The sequence below is a fragment of the Bipolaris victoriae genome (genome assembly GCF_000527765.1).
Source record: "Bipolaris victoriae FI3 unplaced genomic scaffold scaffold_160, whole genome shotgun sequence".
NCBI lineage: Eukaryota > Fungi > Ascomycota > Dothideomycetes > Pleosporales > Pleosporaceae > Bipolaris > Bipolaris victoriae.
The window spans coordinates 1-23,646 of NW_014575232.1; the positions used below are offsets into that span (position 1 = coordinate 1).

General features: G+C 49.4%; 7 protein-coding genes across 7 annotated transcripts; 4 read left to right on the forward strand and 3 right to left on the reverse strand.

Moving 5' to 3' along the window:
* Positions 1–2,223: 2,223 nt before the first annotated feature.
* On the reverse strand, positions 2,224–3,367 carry COCVIDRAFT_62060 (hypothetical protein; the record flags this gene model as incomplete). Its single annotated transcript, XM_014695444.1, has 3 exons — positions 2,224–2,395; positions 2,454–3,250; positions 3,323–3,367. Coding segments are annotated over 3 exons (1,014 nt in total), but the record flags the coding sequence as incomplete, so codon positions are not given.
* A 1,216-nt stretch (positions 3,368–4,583) lies between these two features.
* COCVIDRAFT_114137 (hypothetical protein) lies at positions 4,584–7,032 on the reverse strand (the record flags this gene model as incomplete). Its single annotated transcript, XM_014695445.1, has 7 exons — positions 4,584–5,378; positions 5,439–5,523; positions 5,574–6,161; positions 6,212–6,578; positions 6,635–6,694; positions 6,754–6,792; positions 6,843–7,032. The coding sequence occupies 7 exons, from the start codon at positions 7,030–7,032 to the stop codon at positions 4,584–4,586; spliced, it is 2,124 nt and encodes a 707-aa protein (XP_014550931.1).
* A 1,467-nt stretch (positions 7,033–8,499) lies between these two features.
* On the forward strand, positions 8,500–11,520 carry COCVIDRAFT_114162 (hypothetical protein; the record flags this gene model as incomplete). Its single annotated transcript, XM_014695446.1, has 3 exons — positions 8,500–9,665; positions 9,789–9,939; positions 10,000–11,520. 3 exons carry the CDS (start codon positions 8,500–8,502, stop codon positions 11,518–11,520), a joined length of 2,838 nt encoding a protein of 945 aa, XP_014550932.1.
* A 763-nt stretch (positions 11,521–12,283) lies between these two features.
* COCVIDRAFT_114169 (hypothetical protein) lies at positions 12,284–13,328 on the reverse strand (the record flags this gene model as incomplete). Its single annotated transcript, XM_014695447.1, has 3 exons — positions 12,284–12,385; positions 12,435–12,790; positions 12,848–13,328. 3 exons carry the CDS (start codon positions 13,326–13,328, stop codon positions 12,284–12,286), a joined length of 939 nt encoding a protein of 312 aa, XP_014550933.1.
* Positions 13,329–13,856: 528 nt separating this feature from the next.
* On the forward strand, positions 13,857–14,877 carry COCVIDRAFT_114179 (hypothetical protein; the record flags this gene model as incomplete). The annotated part of the gene is made up of 4 exons (XM_014695448.1): positions 13,857–13,900; positions 13,961–13,980; positions 14,052–14,102; positions 14,153–14,877. The coding sequence occupies 4 exons, from the start codon at positions 13,857–13,859 to the stop codon at positions 14,875–14,877; spliced, it is 840 nt and encodes a 279-aa protein (XP_014550934.1).
* A 305-nt stretch (positions 14,878–15,182) lies between these two features.
* On the forward strand, positions 15,183–19,828 carry COCVIDRAFT_114145 (hypothetical protein; the record flags this gene model as incomplete). The annotated part of the gene is made up of 7 exons (XM_014695449.1): positions 15,183–15,349; positions 15,399–15,447; positions 15,510–15,762; positions 15,812–15,962; positions 16,009–16,875; positions 16,938–17,156; positions 17,230–19,828. The coding sequence occupies 7 exons, from the start codon at positions 15,183–15,185 to the stop codon at positions 19,826–19,828; spliced, it is 4,305 nt and encodes a 1,434-aa protein (XP_014550935.1).
* A 1,436-nt stretch (positions 19,829–21,264) lies between these two features.
* Positions 21,265–21,503, forward strand: COCVIDRAFT_31431 (hypothetical protein; the record flags this gene model as incomplete). The annotated part of the gene is made up of 2 exons (XM_014695450.1): positions 21,265–21,432; positions 21,483–21,503. 2 exons carry the CDS (start codon positions 21,265–21,267, stop codon positions 21,501–21,503), a joined length of 189 nt encoding a protein of 62 aa, XP_014550936.1.
* Between the last annotated feature and the right edge of the window lie 2,143 nt (positions 21,504–23,646).

Consider the following 23,646-nt stretch of genomic DNA (forward strand, 5'->3'; position numbering starts at 1 on the left):
TAAGTAACTAAGTATATTGTATGAAGCTCTAGTATATAGTAGTAGGTATTAAGCCCTTATAGCTTAATATATTTAACTTAAGTTCTAAGTACAAGTATAATATACAGAGTTATTCTACTTGTCTAAGTTACTATCCTATTACACACTATCTCTCTATCTNNNAAAACTAACTAATAAGAAGCTTAANACNAGAAGTCTTATATTACTTCTACTTAAGCTATACTCTTAATAAATACCTATTTCTTACCTATAGATAGTAGAGGTAGATCTTAGCTACGCGCTGTAAGTAACGTGTCTACTATTTATCGCATATTAATAATATAGAGCAGAAAGCCTCGTTAATCTAGCTCTAGAATCTACTAAATAAGAGACTACTCCTTAATAGGTAATAGCTTACGCCTAGTAGACGGAATCTCTAATCGTGGCTAAATACTACAGAGGCGTGTCTAGAGCGTTAATTTTAGTATGTCGTACGCTTTCGCGAGAGAGTAAATAGATTATTTTAGATTATTATACTAGAACGCTATAGTAAGACTTATTCTACCTTTATAAGAAGTCTATATAGAACGCTGTTATCGCGGCATTATAGTAGTTATAAAGAGTGTCGCGTTAAGTTTAGTGGGGCGGCCAGCTTACTATTCCGGCCAGCTTACTAATCCCGCACGTTATATAATAGTAATTATTAGAAGTAGAGATAACTATTAGTAATAGTAAGTTAAAGTTCTAATAGTAGAACTAGAAGTGATAAGAATATAAGGATAGATAGATTTTATTATTACTCTTATTATAGTTAACTTANATTATACTTTCTTACTGGTTACTTTACTTAATAAGATTATTACTTATTAGTCTATTTAATATAGATTAGTAGTTGTTAAATCTTTATTACCCTTTATTTAAGTATACTACTTTACTACATTGCTAGATAAACTCTTACGGCGCTCCTCATAGTAGACTAGTATTTAGATAGAGGTTAGGTAGGGGTAGGGTTGCCAAGAGTTGGGTAGGGGTTGGGTAGGGTAGTGATTAGGTAAGACCCCTACCTCTACCCCTACCCAACTCTTGGCGCCAAGATTGGGTAGAGGCTGGGTATGGTCGCACGGGCCTTAGGTAGAGGTAGGGGTAGGGTAGTGATTATGTAATACCCTACCCTACCCCTGCCGTGATTAATAAACGTGATAAATACTCTTAGTGGTTAATAGATACCCCTTACCTCTACCCTACCCAGAGGTAGGAGGGTACCCAATGACCAGTCTATCCTCACATTATCTCACTCGCCCTAATCCGGATCGAGCTTAGAGAAGTATCAGCACCTAACCCCGTGTAACATATTCTTACAATCTATCTATATCTAAGTCTGTATTTTATTATAATTATAAATAATATTGAGAAGAAATCAAGCATATATTTGGAGCTTACTATAATGTAAGTTAGTAGCTAGGGCTGAAAAGGTTATATAATAGTAGCCGGAGAGTGATATACTATTACTAAGTGTTATAATACATACATCCTTAGATTAGAAGCTAAAGGGTATTAGGATAAGCTGGTATTAGCTACGAAGTAGTAATACACCTGGTACGTATCTAAAAGGAGCTAGAGTATAGTTATTGCACAGCTATTTACACCGCGACTATTGTATCTGTCTCGTTACAACTGTCATTTGTTGAGTGGGTGGTCTTCCCCTCACTGTACTCTCTCCCGTTCTTAGCAGGTTCTTGACCTGAAAAACAGAGCGTCGTTCCCACTGAATAAGCGCTCGAAGCAAAACCCTAACAACATGCCGTGCTTCATCGTCTAGGTACTCGCATTAACGCCCCGATGCATTGATGATGTCTTCTGACGGGAAAACAATTAACGATAGTATCTCTTGTTGATCTATGACAGACCCTAGAATATATAGCGAGCCTACCCAGAGCTAAATGTCTATAGATGGCCCCATGGGGTTGGCAGTACTTCGTCCTCTACATCTGAAATCCTTGCCTCTTCGACGCGCGATTCCGCTCCTCGACTTTTTTCACTCCGCGCATCTGTCGCCGGCCTACTTAACACATCCATTTCGTTCGACTTTCCCGCTTCCTGCTCATGGTCCGGTGAAATCTGCTTCCAGCTTCGGAATCCTCTGCCCGCTGGCGTAGAGTTGGGTTTTATAATGTCAACACCCCGACCCGGGGCGCTGGATCCATACGAGCGGTATCGCGAGGTGATTGATGAGAAGAAACCGTCCGGCAGGATGCGTCCCAGCAACATGCGGATTGCGGGCAAGGAGAGGCAGGCGAAACAACATGCAAGCTCGATTTCAGTCCATATGGTGATGGGAACGTAGTCCCAAGTGGGGTCGATTGTGGCCTTAAAGGTCAGGATCGTGTGTAGACGGACTATCGTGGCTATGCACCCTCTTTTATTTTCGTTAGTCTACCCACTTCTACCTGGAAATGACAATGGGAAATACGTACAGTGTTCCAATAGCGAACATGATGCCCACCATTATCTTGCGCCACCTCGTCATATTCAGCGTCCGAATGCATGCCAGAGGGAAAATCAGCAGAGCAACATCCTGGGCAATCGCTGATGCACTGTTCGCGTATGCTATGGCATTGATGTCCGTACACTTGGCGGTCTTGATATCGCGGTCCCAGAATGCGTTTACAGGGTTACAGTTGAAGATTGTGAGGAAGATCAGAATTAAAGTGTTGATGGCGATCCAAACCAAGAGCACCAATGATCCCCGTTGCGCGCCTGGCAATGGGAAAACCTCTCTGTACAACAATGCCAAGGATATCTTGGTGAGTCCAAGTACAAACGTGTAGGTTACCCATGCCACGTAGAAGAATCGAAGGTTCTGGAGTAGTTGTCCTTCCTGGAGATTCCAGAGATGTTCGCCAAAGCCTACCCCGGCCATTTTGAGCACTATTCCCAAAGGAACTGTGGTGAAAAGCAGTGCTGTAACCACAATGTAGTCGTCAAGAGCAAATCTTCGAGTCACTACTCTACCGATAACCCGCAGAAGCACAAAGCTTACGGCGATGGCGTAGCAAGCGATTGTATAGACGTAGACATCGTTTTGCTTTGACTCATTGGAGAGGTGGCAGATGTCCTGTTGCACTTTCGCCGTATTTAGGGTGTCGGCCATGGTGCAATTGGCCAGCATGCAGGTCGAAAGGGTGTGGGCGAGTTGGGCATTCTGGCATTGGCAGTCATAATCGTCGAGAGCGCAGCCAGTGGGTGGCACAGTGAGGAACAGGCAGCTCAACTGTATGAAATGTCAGCCTACAAAAGTCTTAGAAAAAAATTCCTAAAACGTAATAGATGTCTGGAGACCCACACCACAGAGCGGGATATCACTGATTGACAAAGTCCGCGAGTCCATACTTCGAATATCGTTGAGTGCAGCAACACCGATTTGACTTAGCTAGGTACACAGCGCAGCTACGAACAATTTTCGAATTTGCATCTCTTCAAGCACTGTCGCAGAGTTGCACCACCTGGGCACCTGACCCAGGAAGAATAGTTCCTTGGAACTTGCATAGGGGTGGCTCAGTTTACATATCAGCTCGCACAAAGATTGCCTCAGAAGTGCCCGAAACCTCGCAAGGCATAGTGCGAACCTGGCCCTGACCCTGAATCAGACGACACGCACGGCTCCGATTGATGGATGAACACCAAGTTAGTCTGCCAGGTTCTGGTGGCGAGCAAGTCTATCTTTTGCCACCTGATTACAGGGAAGCAATGAGTAAAGCTATTTGTAAAAGAATTCCTTGAACCGGTTGGAGTACAGCAAAAACAACTCAAGCGAAGGTTCGATTACTTTGATGAACATCTATTCAGAGCTTTCTAGTGAGTGTAACGGATCAATGCGAGGTAGGGATGTAGGGGTTTCTTCCTTGGCGTGTAGCAGCATCTCCACGACACTAGATGGATTGGCGTAAACCTTATTCCTCTGAATTCTCAACAGGCAAAATTACCTTGCGCTGATAATGATTTTAATGATGGATCTAACGAAGTGGGAGCGCAGTGTGATGATTCTGGGCAATCTTGAATGAGGTTCACCGTACGATAGGTACCTCGAACGTTGTGTTCTTTGCGTATATCGACGAATAGCTTTGGACAATATGTGTCGGCCGGTACATCTAGTGCGATGGTGCTGTGGATCTTCTCCTGCCAAGGCGTGTCATGGTGAACGCCACTACTCGCCACTTATACCCAATAACCACTCCAGGGTTCGCGTCCGCGGACAGAACTGTGCCCCGATGTTCTGCCAGCTGCCGGGTAGATTATCGTAGAACAGCTGCAACTACCGTCTGGAGACGCGAATTTCACGACAGGGATGGCTAGTGAGCCTAGTAGTGCAGATGTCAAAAAAATTAGCGGCGCCAGTGCCGATCTACTCAGGCCGCACGAGGCCGGCGTTGAAGACGCTGGGCAGCACTCTCAGCAGAACGGGACAATGTAATCTAACGGGACAATGTAATCTAACGCTCTCTCGGCCATCCCCAGCAGGATAGAGGCACAGTGGCAACATTTAGCAAAAGTAGTGTATTATAGATAAACGCTAGTTTTTGTTTCTTTATCTATAGAGAATTATCCTAAGTTTTTAGGATACTGGCAGCAAGTAAGATTGCGTCGCTAGTCTTTTGAACCCACTCCTGCGCTAGGTCGGCGTCTTGATCAAAAGTGATACTCTCTGTGATACCGGGAAACGTCACGGGAGCATATCCCGTATCTCGACCGGGAGCGAAGATAGTATGTTGATAGAACTCACGGGTGGGCAAGCCACCCTGGCTAGTGAACCCACGAGAGAAATCTCGAGCTTTGTGATTCTGCACGGTGATAAGCGCGGTATCGTTGGCCGCAACTGCTTGATCCCGAAGAAGGACGAATTCCTTGGCCGATCTCTCAAACGTGGAGATGGCACTTGTCAGATTGCTGAGGTCAATGGTGAAGTTACTGGCACTGATATCCTCCTTCAGAGAATCGAGGTAGGTATTGAGCTCAGAGACATAGTCGGCTGGCTCCAGAGGCACCACAGGATCGGAGACCATGTGGTAAAGTAGAAGGGAGAGGAACTGACCCATGGCCTTGTGTGTAGCAAAACCTGGGTCACCAAAGGTCGCCATCCAGTGATAAGAGTCATAGTTGGAATGGTAAGGGTAGACGGGATCATTTGGTCCGGGACCAGCTCCCATGTCGATGGATGCAATACCACGGTGGAGGAAGGCAGTATAATCACTTCCACTGCCGAGGACGCCAACTTCACCGGACTCGTGCGTCCACACGTCGTACATGGTAAGACCGGTCTCGTTACGGTATGGATATACGACCTTTTTCATCAACGAGGTAGCAATGGCATGGAGGTCAGGAGTTGCCGCAACATCGGGGATCTGGAGATTGGCCGACAATGTTAGTATGGCTTACGCATGCATTATGCAATTGATGCTTACCGGGCCAGAAACTGCTACATCAATATTTAGGTAGGAGACTGCGGCGTTCTTGAGCCATGGAAGATATTCTTCCATCCATTCAGTACTAGAGACATGTTAGTTGAAGACACCAACAGTAACATGTGGCATACATACCTTCCAACAAGACCATACTCTTCGGCATCCCAGCTGCAGAGTACGATGGTACGTAATGGCTTCCATCCAGTCTCTGAGAGTGCGCCAAATGCCTTAGCTAGCTCGATGAGCACAGCGGATCCAGAGTTGGGATCAGCTGCCCCGCCAACAATCCAAGCATCTCTGTGGTTCCCGACAATAACGACTTCGTCTTGATTGGTTCCATTGATGATACCGACGGCATTCCAGATTGTACCATATGTGTCATTCATAACATTGGACATGGAAAGCGTAGCGCCCGATCCCTCACCAGTGTAGTATTCTACACCTGGAATAGCGCCAATCCACCTCGTCCTGTTGACTTCAGTACCATTTGAACCGTGTCCGTTGAGAGCTAGTAGCAGAGGCTGTGCCTCAATCCATGAGATGGGAAGACTGGGAATTTGGGGAAGAATGTTTCTGCGGTCAGAGCGCGGTGAGTTTGGCTTAGAGACATAGCCAGGCGTGGTTGGGTCTCCTGGGTATGTACTCAAGAATTGGACCGATCCACGCTGGACGGTGGTAGGGTTTCTAGCACCGCCATGAGGGTAAGGAGCGACACCCTTTGCTCTGGAGACTGTTAGCACAACGGGACGTGAATAGGCTAGACATGCAATTACTCGGTCATGTTGCCATCGTCACCAGGATCGGTGAAGATGACGGCTCCAATCATGCCGTGGTCCTGAGCATTCTTGACCTTGAGACCTCGAAAAGGCCCACCATACTTGGCCAATGCGATCTTACCCTCGAGTTCGACACCAAGCTCAATCAGACGATCGAAGTCGACTTGCTGGCCTCTACCGACGTAGATGTATTCTGCAGACGCATTGCCAGTAAAGGAGTAGCCGTGGAATACGGGCACACTGTTTGGGTAGCTGGTGGTTGGATCCTCTTCAAGCACAGCTTCTTTTAGACTAGGAGTGTACGTGCTCCCATTATTATAAGTGAGCTCCAAGGAGTTTGACACGGGATAGTTCAAGAATACGTCTGGAAAACTGTCAATCCATGTCTCGTTGCAAGATTTGGGTCGAGGTTGTGCCTACAATATTCGTCCAAGCGTGAAGTGAAACCGTAGTCGGACCACCTATCTGCCGTCCATTGTGCTTTGATCATAAATTAGCTTTTTTTGTTGAGAACACTGGCGGAGGTGGTGATTGATTACCCATGGATTTGTTCTGGCCAGCCAAGTGGGCGCCATGAGCTGCGAAGAGTTAGCAGTGCTGTGGTTGCGGAGGGACTTGCGACACGAACTATAGTAGTATGACCATTCAGATATGGAGAGGGCGTCGAAAGAATTGAGCAAGATCTCCTCATGTGGGGTCAAGGTGGGGGGAAAGGATGCCTGCCGTTTAACGTGCGGGTGGGAATGATGGTGGAAAGCACGTTCACGCTGGCAGGCCTGAGCGCCAATGGCCGCAAGGACCAAGAGTGATGGCCTCATGATGTTGACGGACTGAGTGAGAGGATGAAGATGGCACGTCCTGGTGGGACACAAAGTGTATCTAGCAATCCCTGCGTATCCGTGACTTTAAATACTTGCACATAGATATGGCAAGCTTTGACGCAGCAACGTCAACGATACCGTTGAAGGAAAAGATTCGGCGAAAGGCAGCGATTGGCGGTGACGTCGGATACTGCGGCTTGCGTGTATTTGGTATCCAGGAATGCAGGTACTAGGAGATATGCGGGCAATTGACTAACTCAGGGTGGAAGGTCGCGGGGTTGGATATGCGCGAGGCAGCATCAACGTGCTTGGCCGCGAGGGATGACGATATCGGCTGTAGGATAGCCGGTCGGCTTCTGGAATCGAAAGGAGCATCTTGAATGACGCGGGGCGCAAGGCGTCAGTAAGACGGGCATACCGATGGCCGGGGTATGTAAGTAAGTGTGTGTGTATATGCATGTATTGATTGCTGTGCGGGGAAGGGCAGTGGGGATTCCCCATTCGTAACGACCATATCTCACTCTTTGTCTCGCTCGTGTCTGTCGCAATCCCATGAAAACGCAAACGAAAGGGACTGAGACGTTGAAGTTGGTGAAATAGTGCCTCGGACCATCATGGTATCACCCTACTGTGGCGTTTGCGCAGCTATGGTATTCGTGGATGGTATTGCGTGTCTGTGTGTCAGTGTGTCTGTATGTAGGTGTGGAGAAGGAACTGGAAACTGACCGGGGCTTATCCTCTTTGGGACTAGACCATGACAAGTTTCGAATCATTGTATCAACGGGGATTGTGAGCTGTGCACAAACGAATACTATACTTATATGAGACGACACTGAATAGTATTGTGCCATGTAAAGTTGCAGTGTCGGACCCTCACCACTTTCCCGTTGCCATGCCTATCATTGTCTTTGAACTACGGCTTCCATTGTACCACGTATATAGAAAAAAAATTCAAGTATAAATACATAATATATAATGAATATATCTAACCTTTCACAAGTCCGTGTACTCCACGTCCGAGATCTGTTACTTAGCAGGCCAATCAAGCTCACGGCACCGGTGCTTCTTTCTGATTCAATGCTCACGAAAAGCTTGACACGGCGTGTAGATCGCCGACATGGAATTGCATCAACTGCGTGCAAGTGCGTTGTTGGGGTCCTGGACTCTATTTCCGGCTCCCCCGACGCACCCACCACTTCCGTAGCGCCACAAGCCAGCACTGTACGTACACTCCAAGTCAACAAATACTCTGAGCTGCCGGCAGCGCAAACGTCTTGCTCGCACCATCAGTCGCAAACAAGACGGGCGGCACGCTCCAACAATCCTTGCGGTAGACACGCCGAGAAGACATCCCGTCTTGCGTGCCCCGTCCGGTGGCCCAATCGCTACCGTACAGGACCCTTGTTTATAAAGAGACAATCATCCACTCAATCATCCGCTTCACCAGCGTTCGCGAGCGGCATCATGGACGCCTTTTCGTCCCCCGTGCGCTTGATGCCACCGCATACCCCCCGACGGGTCCCATCGCCAGTCATGTCGCCCAGTGGCCGGAGAGGCCGCCTCCACGCCGGTTCAGAAGACGGCCGCCTTCGCGATCTGTCGCCCGAGACGACACTGCGCGCCTTCACCTACACTCCCGTGCCGTTCGACACTACGCGCGACGAATACAAAATCTTTGCCTGTATCGACACCCTCACCGCCGCCGAGAGAGACCTAGGCGCGCGCGTCGCCAAGGCCGCCCAACGCCTCAAGGCATGGTGCGCTGAGATTGAGCAGTGGGGATGGTCGGGCTCTTTTGAGGAACCCAGCCCTCAATTGCGCGAGCAGAAACGCAAGAGTATCGAGCTGCGCATCAAGCAACACGTCGGCCGTCTCGACCTCGGCCTCGACCACGCCGTGCCGCCGCTTGAATACTGGGGCTCGCTGCTTTCAGTCGAGGTGGAGCAGCATGAGGCGCGCCTCGACGAGATTGGCGACGAGATGCTCAAACTAGACGTCGAAGAGCTCAAGGAATACGTGCTGGATATGCATCCCGCTGCAAAGTCCAGGCCCTCCTCTGCCGGCTACGAAGCCACTCGCCAACACTACAAGGTCATGGATGACTTTTCCTTCCTCATCACCCAGACCCTGCTGTCAGCCCTACCACATCACACCAAGCTCAAAGAGCGCCTCAACACATGGACAGCCCGAGTCTCCATCTTGCGCGAGGCTCCTCGTTACATCAGCGACCTTGATACCGCGCAGAAGGCCATGCGCTTGGGCTGGGACGCCATCGAGCCGCCAGCTGATCCCTCTGATCTTGCCTTTGAACAGTGGAAAGAAGCTATAGACACCATTTCCACCGTCCTTCATCAGAGAGTGAGCAGTTTGGGTAGACGTTTGGACAGGATGCTCGACACACTTGAAGGCCGAGAAGATTGCTTGCCAGAGCACTGGATAGACACTTTTGAGGCTACAGAGGCAGACTACGGGCGTTGGAAACATGAGTCTAGGAGGAGACTGATCGATGCAGAGGTACGCAGGCGAGCAGACGACTCAGCTGCACCAAGAAGCGCACTTGCTACCACCCAGCAGTTGTCACCAGATCCCAGCTCGAGCGCAATTCCAAAAACAGACCATAATATCGATCAGTCCTCTTCAATCGCTACAGCTCTTGTCAAATCCAGTGCCAGTGAAGATAGGCATATAGAGGCAAACTCTGATTCTCCCATGAACAGACCTCCAAGTCTTGTTTTGCAATCAGATGCACTCAGAAAGCCAGGACACTCTCTCGAGTCTATAGATGAGATCATTTCACCCAAGATACGCTCAGCAACGTCCCCAAAAAACGCCGTCGCGTTATCTCCTCGGCAGCATATGGCTCTTCTGGGTTACGATGCGCCTGCAGAAGACGATTCGCCTTTTGTATCTGGCAGCTCACCACAACCTTCGTCTAGCGTACTTCCAGCAAACGTCAGCTTCGAGTCTGGGCCGCTACCCTCTGACGATGAATCGGAATTTGACGAAGGCGATACTGTTGTGCATCACGTTCTCAACGAGAGCCCGGACCATGGCGCTGTTCTAGCCGAGTCCGATTCATTGTTTCCAGGCGACCCCAAACCAGATGACTCATCGGAAAACCATATGCAACATTATCCCAGGGTCCTTGCGATCCCAGATATGCCAATTCTCACCGCCAAAGATAGCAGCGATGATGCCGTCATTGACCCTCCCCAGACACCGCGCTCCTGGAGGGGAAGCCTTGGATCATTTTCCACGGACCTGTCTCCAGACTCAAGCCCACACAGTACTGTCGAAGAGTCCCCGTCAGTGCGCAACCCTACTCTCCGTGAAATGAGGATGCCTCATTCAGAACTCAATGGCGCCATGCCAAAGCGGCGACTGGAACAAGAATCAACCACTCTCGAACAACCTCCAGCTAATGCACCATGGCCGCCATCTCATTTCACTCACAAACCTGGTAACAGCGCAGAGGAACTGGAGCGTAAGATCTCTGATATCCTGACAACAATTCCGGCGCACATCAGGCTCACGTCAGGTCCCGGACCTAACGCTCCCGAAGTAAAACCAGCACGTGGTTTGACGGCAAAAGGAAGTCGTACGTATTTACGTGCAGCTCGCTCTGTGAGCAACTTCAAAGCACCTGAGCTTGTTCTGTCCCCTGCCAAGAGTGAATTTGATCTTCACAATGCCTCGTCTGGCCGTAGATCTGCAGCAGCAGCAAGAGGCGATAACGATATCAAGCTATATCATCTTACCCAACCAGGCAAGGAGCAACCCGTCAAGCTATTCATTCGTCGCGTAGGGGAGAATGGCGAGCGTGTCATGGTACGCGTTGGTGGTGGCTGGTCTGATCTCGGCGAATATCTGCGTCAATACGCTGAGCACCACGGTCGACGGACAGCAAGCGAGGGCAAATTCGAAGTCGTGGGTCTTGAAATCAAGAATCCAGATCAATCACCCGGTCGCCCAGAGAGCGTCATGAGTAGGCGAGAGAGGCGCATCAGCGCTGGCTACCCGATTCCCAGCCCTTCCACTACCCCTGTCAAAGCTTCTGGTTTGGGCGTCGGCATCTCTAGAGACCAAACGCCTCCGCGAATGCCGACTTTCCACGCTTCAACCCCAGATCGGGGCGAAGAACCAGATGTACCCTCGACCACGTCATCTCGTAGTTCGTGGCAAGGCAAAGAAGTTGGGCTTGCGGGCCCAACGTCCAAAAAGTTGGATCTCAGCGGTGACAAGCTGGTGTGGATTGAAGGCATGATGAAGCAAGCTCGCACCGTGAGCACAAACGCAATTCCAACCGATCGTCCCGTCTCGCAACGCGACGAGCGTCCACTCACCAGTGGCGGCAGTCGTCCAGGAAGCCGCGCGGGCCCCGGGGGAGCTCTGGGCGGCAAGAAGCCTGAATTCAAAGACTTGGGTAGAGTCGGTGGGACAAGGAGGCTCTTTATGAAGGGCGGGAACCCCACTTTTGGTGAGTAATGCGAGCGCCATTTTCCCAGGGCGCTGGCAGTGTATAAAACAAGAATATTTGATACCCCAGGGCTTTTTCGGCACATATTTCAATGGTTAGGTTGTTCTCTTTTCCCGTTTATTACCTTGGCGTCTAGTAAGCAAAGGCAAAGGGGCCTCTTGCTTTCGGTTTTGGGGTTTCAGTCTTTTTTTTTCCTCCAAGGCGGATTCAATGGGATCATGATTAGAAGAGTATGCTTCATAGCACTGGGACAAGGGGGCTGGATACGCCAGAAACCTCTCGTATGGTTCACATTGACCATTGTTTGCAGTCAAACAATAATAATATTTGATCTTTACTGATCTAGTCTTCTACTAAACTCGCTCATATGGTGCATGCTACGTTTTCCTGTTGTCATGTCAAAAGAATTCCAGGACGTCTGTCCCCGTCAAAGCAAAGAAAATACAATTTAAATTGGACATGAATGTGCCAAAGGCCTGATGTCGTTCAAGCCATGGGAGGTGCCCCGAGGAGCTGGCGAGATAGAACAAAATGAGTGCCAAAGGCAAGTAGCACCATGTTCCAAGAAGCCAGCTAGCACAAAACGTACAATGCTGATATGGATGTCATGGGCTGGGTTGATCTTCGCACGTAGACTAATCGACACAGTATTGAGGAATAACTTGTGGCAATTTAAGAAAGTGCGGATTGGGTCTTGGGACGGCTCTAGGCCAAGGCTGGACACATGGTTGTGAGATCATACATGATGATACATGGTGATTACAACTGTAGCTATTCGTCCTCATCTTCCTCATCGCCTTGGACATCCATGACGCGTTCGCCAGCTCTTTCGAGCGTTCGGCGACTCCAAGATCGAACTCCCTTGTAAATTGCCTATTCAAAATCAGCATGCGTTTTCACTTGACATGGTCCCGGCACATACCGTTAAGAAGGTAGCAACACCAACTAGAATGATGATCCAGCTGATTTGTTCATAGCGATCGCGACCCGTCGTACGACCTCGGGCGCCTCCTCCAATCCTAAAATAACTGAGTGGACTAGCAAGCAGGACTTTCAAGAAGCCAAGAACGCCCATGCTTGCAAATCCTTTTGCAAAGTGCTCATACCAAGTAGATGATTCGTCTTCGTAGTAGTAAGAGTAATCAGAGGCTGAATGCCCAGACCAGGGAAGCAGCACACTCCAGGGGTCAAGATATAAGTTGATGATAGGGTCGGCAACAAATCCTAAGACGAAGATGATGGAAAACAGTATGAGGACGGTCAAACCAACCTGAGCAGCTAGCGAGATTGTTAGCTTTCATTGGTGAATAAGGAGAAATGGCCGGTATAACATACAAACACTGCCAATAATCCGGCCGACACCCAAACGGGCCAGGCGGTACCTGAAGCCACAGGTTGGACATTGCCAATAGTTTCTGCGACCGTAGCTGGGGTCTGCATGCCTCCAGGCTTGCAAGCACGCGTCATGAACATACTTGGATGAGCCCTTGCACATGCACGGGCGGATCAGGCGACCAGTCTCATCTTCGTAAACCACATTGGAAGACTGTAAGAAGCCGGGTAGGTTTGGCGAAGGGACGTTGAAGGTCGGCTGGACCGTCTCGAGGCATATTCTGCACTGTCTGGGGGGCCAGTGGGTGCGTCTGGAACTACGCGGTTGCGATGACGAATTTGGACCGCTTGCAGATTCACCAGTGTGCTGTTGCCGCGATGATGTATCTGCAGAGGCGGTACCAGACTGCGCAGGCTCATGCTTGGGTACGTCATCTGGCCAGTACCATCCTGGCATGGGCTGGAAGCCAGAAGATGAAGACATAGGGGCAGGAGGGTATAGTATCAAGGCTGGGAGGTGAGCTTAATCTGACTCTTACCAGGGAGGAAGCACGTAAGTGAACATGAAGAGGACGAGGGGGATCAATCAAGAAGCCGCGGGGAAGACATTCGCCAACTCAAATGTCCCGGTAATACGGATCATGTTCCGGCACAGCCGCGTCTTCTTGCGCACAGCGGGGGGTGTGCGGGCTGCGGGGACACGGTGGCAGGCGGCTGCAGACGGTTTGAGGGATTCGAAGACGCAGTTCTGGAAGGCGGGAGAATTCAGAGTTGCAGCTTTACTCTTTGGTCGAAGAGGCCGGAGCTAGGGTAAAGCCGAGCGCCGGCCTTGGCAAGCCTGCAACGAAGCTCTGGGTAGCCTGGAGCTCTAGTGGCAGCTCGCCGTTCACTGCGTGCGCCGTCTCTCCACCCCCGCCGCCCGACAACAACAATAACGACGACGACGACGACTACTGCAGCATTATCATCCACGCTGAACTGAGCTTGTCGGATCACAACCCCCTTAGTCGCCATGGCGGACAGATACTCTTTCTCCCTCACCACCTTCTCTCCCAGGTAAACTATGCACTGCACTACCGCCTGCACATATGCCATGGTCACTGACAGTTCGTGCAGCGGAAAGCTGGTTCAGATTGGTATGCCGCCTTGCACGCACGCTCCCAGTGTTGCAGCGTGGGCCATTGTCCGTGTTCTGACTTTACAACAGAGTATGCCTTGAACGCCGTCAATCAGGGCGTTACCTCACTAGGAATTAAGGGTATGTCTTTCCTCCAACAGCTGTGCAACGCCACTGACCAACTGCTGTAGCCACCAATGGCATCGTCCTCGCAACGGAGAAGAAATCGTCATCGCCGCTCATTGACTCGCAATCCTCGTCCAAGATCAGTCTCATAACGCCTAACCTCGGCATGGTCTACTCAGGCATGGGTCCCGATTATCGCGTCCTCGTCGACAAGGCGCGCAAGGTCTCGCATACTGGATACAAACGTGTCTACAATGAATACCCACCGACGAGGATATTAGTCCAAGACGTAGCGAGGGTCATGCAGGAGGCTACGCAGTCAGGTGGTGTCCGTCCATACGGCGTCAGTCTGCTTATTGCGGGTTGGGATGATGGCATTGAGCCCGAGGCCGAGGGCAAGAGCGACGAACAGACGAGTGAAGAGAAGAAGAAGGTCAGCGGCAAGACAGGCGGTATTCTCAAGGGTGGGCCCAGTCTATATCAGGTCGATCCGAGCGGCAGCTACTTCCCCTGGAAAGCAACAGCCATAGGTAAGAGCGCAACGAGTGCAAAGACATTCTTGGAAAAGCGATACACGGACGGTCTGGAGCTTGAGGATGCGATCCACATTGCCCTCCTCACCCTCAAGGAGACGATAGAAGGAGAAATGAATGGTGAAACTGTCGAAATAGGCATCGTTGGACCGCCGGAGGAGAGACTACTTGGTGTAGAGGGAGTCGAAGGTGCTGTCGGCCCACGCTTCAGGAAGCTGAGCCCCTCCGAAGTCGAGGACTACCTCACCAATCTGTAGATGGCTAGATGTCTTGCCGCACCACCCCTACCGAGTTATGACCAAAGGCATGAAGCGACTTATGTAGTATTTACGAAAACGATGTCCAACAATATCCAATGTGTGTTCCTTGTCTCTGCCTGCTGTTAGTTGATGGCGCGTCCCCTGCTGAAGGGTTGGTCAAAGCACAATGCGTCACATGTTGGCTGTTTGCCTTGTGCGACACACCTGCATGTCGCCGGTCAGCCAACATCACTACCGCGAACACCTCCCATGACTTACCCCTAAGGATACAACCATCGTCTCTATTGTTGATTTCGGTACTTATGCCACCTATGGATTCGCCATCTCACAATGGCGACAACGGTTCAATCGTTGCGGCTACTCCAGACGAGGTATTCCATCTGCGGGGCTACCAGGCTGAAATGGTTGCGGAGAGCATGAAAGCCAACATCATTGTTGTCATGGATACAGGTTCTGGAAAAACGCATATGTAGGCTGCCCACTTTGTTTTTCAAGGAATGGAATTAATAGACTAGCAGAGCCATCGAACGTGCGCGGGCGGAACTGGAGACGTGCAAGCCCGACAAGGTGCGGATACTACCTGTCTACCGCTAAGTCCCACTACGCTAGACTACATCTCACCTATTCAGCTCGTCTGGTTTCTTGCACCCACAGTCGCACTTTGCGAACAGCAGTATGAAGTTTTCCAAGCCAACCTTCCTGGCTATGGTCATCTGCTTCTCTGCGGAAGAGACGTTGAGCTCTGGACGACACAGAGCGCCTGGAATGAGGTTTTTCAATACAATGTCAGAATTGTCATATCAACACATCAAATTCTACTTGACGCACTCACACATGGGTTCATAAACCTCCAAAAGCTAGCTTTACTCATATTTGACGAAGGTCCGTCATCTACTTTCAGAGAAGAATCAGCTTCGCTGATGAATTCTAGCTCACCACTGTACACTGAAACATCCGGCTCACAAGATTATGTCTGATTTCTATATGCCTCAGCGAAGCGACAGCAATTTCGCTTTACCTAAAGTTCTCGGCCTGAGTGCCAGCCCCGTCATGAGAGCAGCGGCCAACAAGCAAGGCCTAGAGTAATCTCTGCAATCCCACGGGTCCGTATCAGCTGACATGTACAAGGGTAATTGAACGAAACTTACAAGCGACTGTGAGAACACCAAAACTATATAGATCCGAGTTGCTTCGCTCTGTTCACCGACCAGAGCTAATCCAAGTCAACTACAATCGAGAGCGTTCCACTGGAAGTCTCTCGGTGTTGCTGTTGGCACTCAAGAATGCATATATGAACTATGACCTCATGCAGGACCCATATCTAATCGCACTCTTGGAACAGCAGAGAAATGGGTACAATGTCTCTCGACAGCTTCAGAAGCTCTGGGATAGCCAAAGGACTTACTGCTATGACCAGTTGAAGCAGCTGGTCTCAAAAGCTGAGGCAATGGCACAAGAGCTTGGAAACTCTGCTATGGAACATTACGTATATCAGTGCGTTAATGATTTCAAAAATCTGGCCCATGTTCAGTCTTGCGACTTGTCCACCGATGAGAGGCGACATCTTTTGAACATATTTGAACGTCTCCCAACCCAACACACCACAGGCATATCCAGTTCGATATTAGAAAGTTTATCACACAAAGTGAACGTTCTCATTGACATTATAGTCGCTGAAGCCCTCACCAATTCGAACTTCACCGGTCTTGTGTTTGTGGAGCAGAGAGTGTGGGTGGCATCTCTTGCCGAGATCCTGGCTTCTCACCCACGCACGAAAGCTCTACTCCACGTAGGTACATTTGTCGGCACGTCGCAGTCATCCCAGCACAAATCAAGCGTATTCGATTACGCGAACCCAAAAAACCAGCAAACAGTACTAGATGATTTCAAGGCTGGTATCATCAATCTTGTTCTAGCTACCAGTGTCTTGGAGGAAGGCATCGATATACCCAGCTGTCACCTTGTGGTGTGCTTTGAGGCCCCTAAAACTCTCAAGTAGGTTTACTTGTGTGGAATCCTGTTCAAAACACAACCTGACTTTTTCTTTGCCATTGTAGAGGCTTCGTTCAACGACGTGGGAGAGCGAGACAACAGAGGTCGCGTTATTACATCCTCGTTCCGGACATGGGATATGCTTACACCCCGGCATCTTGGCAATCTCTTGAAGCTCAAATGAGGAAGGCATATGAAGACGACAAGCGCCAAACAGCACTATCCTCCGAAAAAGAATCTATCGAAGAGTATGACTTACGATGCCTAAGGATTGAAACCACTGGGTAAGCATCGAGCTACTATCTCTTCAGAGCGAACAACCCCAAAATAGCCCAAAATAGCTGACGGATACCTTAGTGCCTTATTGACACTCGATAATGCTATGCAGCATCTCTACCACTTTTGTGCCCGCCTGTCCTCCGGTACCTACGTGGATGCCCGGCCACATTTCGATTTCACTAACATTGATGGTCGAGTTTCTGCCAAAGCTTCGCTCCCTATTTCTGTCGATCCTACAGTAAGAACTGCCAATAGCTCTAGAACATGGAAAACAGAGCGGATGGCGCAAAAAGACGCTGCTTTCGAAGCATACAAAACCTTGTATACCGCTGGTTTGGTAAACGAACACCTCCTCCCTGTGATAGAAGAAGATGGTACACACATGGCACAATATCAGACTCGTGACAGCCAGCCTTCTCTGATACCTGTCTCGCATACCATCGACCCCTGGCAAGTCATCGCTCAGTATCAACAAATTGCTCTCTCTGAGTGGCATAGCACTTTGCTCGAAGTTACGGCGAATGAGGAGTCCTTGCGAATGATCCTTTTGACGCCATCCCTTGTGCCTGTAATGCAAGGTGTATTGCTACATTGGAACGAAACAAAACGCTACAACGTGAAGAGCTCTCCGTTGAACAGCGTAACCCTGGATGACTCTGAGCTTCAGCTACTGCGCTCTATTACTTGGAAAATGCTTCATTCTATCTTTGGTGTTCATATGAAGGAAGATACTTGCGATTTTGTCTATCTACTTACCCCTTGCACTAAATTAGGCGGTGTTATGTCAACAGCTGAACTCCGTGAATGGGAAGAGGTGATTGGGAGCCAGCAGTCGGCTATGGACCTTGTACTCCACGGCAACGTTGACTTGAAAAGATGGGGTCTGGTAAAGCAACAAGGAGATATGCGACCATTTATCGCTAGAACAATCAGCTTACCGACGGCATCTCTGGATTTCCAAAACGTTCAAGCAATATCCATTGAAGCCGTGCGTTTTCCTAAGCGCAGGGACTTTTTGCATCCTGTCTTTGGGAGCGGAAATAAGAACGAAGCCTACACCAGAACTGAGAGTCTTGCAATCACATCGTGTATTGTCGATAACCTTCCAGCCTCGTACGCTATACTGGCATCCTTGTTTCCATCAATCACTCATAAACTTGAAACATACATGGTAGCCAACACACTCAGAACAACCGTTCTTCAAAGTGTCGACATCGGCATCTCTCATCTACCTGTAATCCTTTTGGCACTTACCCCATCTGCAGTGGACGGGGAAGAGAACTATCAGAGGTTAGAGTTTCTCGGAGATTGCATTCTCAAGTTTATTACTTCTCTCCATCTCATGGCTACTCATCCTCGTATGCCGGAGGGTATTTTGACAGGGAAGAAGGGTAAACTTGTCAGTAATGGTTATTTGGCGCGGGCAGCGTTAGCCAGAGGCCTTGATGGATTTATTCTCTACAAGCGCTTTACAGGAGCGAAGTGGAAGCCAAGATACGTCAGTCAGGTGCTCGCCATCACAAACCCACCAGCCAAGCAAGAGAAGTCCTCAAAATTGATCGCTGACGTCATAGAGTCACTCATCGGTGCTTCATACGTTATTGGCGGATTTTCAAAAGCATTTGCATGTGTGAAAGCACTACTACCATCGGAGGATTGGATGTCCATCCCCGAGGCCAATGATACACTCTACAATGCCGCTCCTAAACATGATTCCATAGTGGGTGTCGTTCTAGTGGAAAAACTCGTAGGTCATACTTTTAACAACAAGGCATTGCTTCTCGAAGCGCTCACGCACCCTACGTTCCGCGGCCTCAACACATATTGCTCGTACGAGCGAGAAGAGTTTCTTGGCGACGCAGTGCTCGACTACATCGTTTCAAAACGACTCTATAGTCATAAACCAGAGCTCCCGCATTATAAAATGCACGGAATCCGAACTGCGATGGTCAACGCCTCGTTCCTCGCTTACAGTATGTTCGAGACGACTGTGGAAGAGGTGTTCACGAACAAGGAGACATTACAACCTGAAGCTCATCAAAGAGCTCTATGGCAGTTCCTTCGGTCTACAAGCCATGAACTTGTCATGTCACGAAACCTGGCCATAAAACGACATTCTGAGGCCCGGATTCAAATTGCCGAGGCTATCCAGCACGATACCCGTTTTCCATGGCACGCTCTCTCACTTACGGATCCGCCGAAGTTTCTCTCCGACATTGTCGAGAGTATGATTGGTGCGCTCTACATAGATAGCCATGGGTGTTTGCCTGTTTGCGAAGAGTTTGTTCGACGCCTTGGCATTCTGCAGTGCCTTGAACGCATCTTGCACGATGGAGTAGATTGCCTACATCCAAAGGAACGCCTGGGTATTCTTGCGGTAGACAAAGAAGTGAAGTATGTTCGTGTCGTGAGTAATGGCGAGGGCGAAGGAGATGACAAAAGTGGGGTTCATGGAGTGGGTTACCAGGTACAAGTCAGAGTCGGTGGTAAGGATGTTGGACGTGTGGTAAAAGGGGTGAAGCGGCTGCAGGCTGAGACTATCGCCGCGTGGAAGGCTATTGCAATACTTGAAGGAGCTGGTGACGGGGATGATATCCTAGACGAGGAAGGACAAAAGGAAGAGGAAGAGTTTTTCGATGCCGAAGAAGGTGGTGGTGTCATGCTGGACTTGAAGTAAGTGTGGGAAGGTGTGGAGCAGATGGAAAAATACTATCAAGCCCGAGCCACATATTCTACTCCCAAGCAGTCAGCTTTACTAGAATCCTGGGATGGGTGTACATGAGTTTGCTTTCTCCCCTGCCCCAAATATCTCCATTGGATGTTTTTGTGGTGAAGTTCTCGGTTACATCCAACCGTCCCAGCTTGCTCAGATGCTAATCATGTTTCAACTCCATGATACCTACACACCAAAAAGCATTGTCTATTTCAGCAATGAACAGCTACTGCGAGAAACGGTCTCCGAATACCATGTGCCACCTAAGTTTTGAGAATCGGAACGCACCCGAGCCATGAGTCAACATCGTCTGATTTGTCCTTCCCATGCCTGGTTAAGGATCCAAAGTTTGCGCACATGGCTCTTTGGAAAACAAGTTCTGGAAATGACAAAAACCAACTGATTTGATAATTTGAACACCCACAGCTCATCCTGGGATGACCGTGTGTCGTCCGTCGTCCTGAGGAGCGCAGGCCATCTGCGGCGTTACCGGCACAACGATGTGAAGACACCCAGGCCCGTAAATGAAGTCATAATCATGAATCGAGTACGCGGCATATTTGCGCTGGCACAAGGCACAAATGGGGGCGGTGTGTAGTGGAATGATACTGATCAGCCGTTGACAGAAGGTATTTGGCTAGGTGGAAGAGAACCCGCTCCCTCTTGCCTAGCGTCGTGTTGGTTACCAGCATTCGATAGCGACTACTGTTGCGCCGTTTGAAGGCCATATGTGTGGCCCAAGAGTGAGACAACGAGCGGCACGTTGGAGCTGAATGCTGTGATTTTAGGCTCTGACGGAGAAGCCGATGCTTGATGCCTCAGGCTGTTCGTTGATGCTACGAAGGTGTAATCGGTTGGTGCGGCGCTCGCGGGAAGAAAATCGGCCTATGTACTCAGGCAGAAGAACCGAGTGAGAACCGAAAGTGGATGGAGAATCGCACGACGACAGCTTCGAAATGACAGCATCTGTTCTCAGAGTGGCTCTGAAGATGCGCATGCTAGTGTGGCGGAGGCACGGTTGTGGATTTCCTCTCCGATGCCCCGGTGTCGTGAGGCGTTCGTTGTGCCGTGTGGCGTCTCCATCTCCTCACAAGACTGCCTGACGGCCAACTCCTGGACCGGAACAACAATGCAATGTGACTGCTCCCCGGTAGGGGCGGAATTTGCCTAGCCACCGTCTTTCTGTCTAGTGATCTTTGATTGAGGCGCGGAAACCGCATGGCAACACTTGAGGGAGAAAGGCATCTAGTGCGACTATAAAGTGATGAATAGTGTCTCTGATATGAAGAACAAAATTGACAGCGATCGTCTTTCAATACCTACAGGAGTATCACCTAGATCAAGCTGATTTCGACAATTATCTTCACCCATTCATCCAAGTCTTTTCCAAAACTACCATCATGTCTTCATCTCAGAATCAGCAACAATCATCATCTTCTGGTGGGAGGCCTACTGGCGCAACGGGCGGTGGCTATTACAGACATCCTTGCCGAAACTGGCAACAGGAAGGCCACCCTAAGAACTACAACTTCATTGATCAAAATGACCAGCTATGCGCTCATTGCTTGGTCAGTCTATCAGTCCACACCCTTCAGCATTGTGCTAACAGCCGAACTAGTGCGCGCCCCGCCAACGTTGAACCCCGTTTCATTTGGTACCGTTATTCCAAACCCTCCAGGCCTTGTTTGGTACGGGCGAGCAACTGTGCTGCTGTTTTTTGGGTTATATATTGACACCCATATTTGGTGTTTGTGGAGGTATAACATTTATGCTTGGTAACCGTGTCCGAACTGGACTAAAATAATCTTAGTTGAAGCAGCCATAGTAATAGAAACATGATTTTGCATATCTGCTTCCCCCCCTACAACTGACTAGTGCCGGCGCTGATTATTACGGATCAGAGCCAAAATCTCACAGAGTCATGGGTGCATACTGTAATGATTTTGCGCCCTGCATTCGTAGACTGGAGAGTTTATTTGCTGCAGGGGCAACTGACGTCAACATAGCGATCTCATCCAACGAAGAGTATGGCTGCTTTTGTCCCGCGGCTCACCTGCCCACGTTGTAAGATACGATAAGCGGACGGAACCTTACATTGCTCCACCAACTCTACATGGCTGAACGTGTATGCAGTTGTCTGCCCTTGGAAACTGCAGATGGCACGGTCATTATCAGCGGTAGCGAGGAGTTGGCTTGCAGCTGGGACTCGTATCAGTAAACGCCATAGCCGCAAACTAGTCAGGTGTTAGTGATCGACGATGATGACGCGGGGTAATGACCAACTGAAGGCAGTCATCTTGCCCTCCTAAGTTTGGTTGAAATTGACAGATCGATCAGTGTCTGCTCCAATCAGAACTTGGCAACACATGAAAAGGCAAGTTCTCAGATGAATGAGCCTATAGGAAGAGTCTGTAGTTTACACCTTGTGGCAAACTGTTATCACTCGAGTGGAATGTTCCCCAACCCATAAATTTCACGAGATGACTGAGGTCCACAATACTTCTGACTTGAAAGCTTAGTAAAAACCACCCTGGTACACCGCGACTCTCAACGTGTGTTTGTTAAATCTGGACTCCAGACGAAAGCTTTGATTGAACCGATTAATTGTTGAGCGAAATAATGGCACAATGGTGTTGAGAGGAGATGCTAGGTATAATACGATGCACCTCTCTCAACTCTGCATACTTGCGTAGCTACGTGTCAAGCACCATCCCGATCACTACATATATGTCACTTGTCATATATGAATTGGTTCTACACGCTTGTAACGAATAGCAGTCAGCATGTAAGGTACTCCGGAAGGACTCGCCACGTTCCACATCCCAAACGGAGCGCAGGGAGGCCACTGGCACAGTTCAACACTATCTTCCTAGTAGTTCCTCCGAACCTTTTAGGAAAATGGTCTATAATGGCACGATGTTGGTGCTGGGTAAGAGTCACTGGGAAGCTGAAACCCCCCCCCCCCCCCCACCTACGATCTAGGGGGGCGGCAAGGTGCATGAAAGATGAAAGCAAAGAGTAGTGGGCTCTTGTTGTAGCAACCCCACTACTTTGGCTAGAAAGTGACCCGTAACCGGGGATTCCAGTATCTCTTTATGTCGTTCCTATAGGATGGGTCATCCAAAAAATTCCTTGGCCTACTCCTGAACAGATGCCACTCACAATCGGATAAGCACACAAAATGGGTGGGAGCTTGGCTTGGGCAGATTTTCTGGAAAATCCGTTCTTTCTCTAAGAACTTGTGCCCTGAAACAAATGTTCTCATCGCAGAACAGTCGTTTAACACCCTTTCCCCTTCATATTCAAATCCTCCAATCGCCAGCTTGGTCATTTTGGACAATTGATCCAACACCCAACGTCATCTATTCAGGCTATATTAGATGTTGGACTCGCAGCAAGAGCATGTGCTCAAAGGTAAAGGGGCGCAATTAGAGTTGGATCATCTGGTATCTGGCCCTAGCTGGATAGAATGAGGTGAGAACCTTGCTCGCCCTTCCTAGCCGTAAGCCCTTTCTGCGACCGCACTGAGCCTTCCACACACAGACACATACAGCCCAAACACCTCATCCGACCGTGCCGTCGGCAGTTCAGTTGATAGCACTTGCAGTCATATCCAGATTCGCCACAGTGTTATTTGGAGATCAACTTGAGAGCTTGAATGCGAGACCATTAAGTACCGACCAAAAGGCTTCAAGCACTTCTCGACATGTGTCGCGAACCCAAGCAAAGTGCTGTTCCGTACCGCACATTGTCGGGCAGCCAGATGGGCGGGCTAAGCTCAT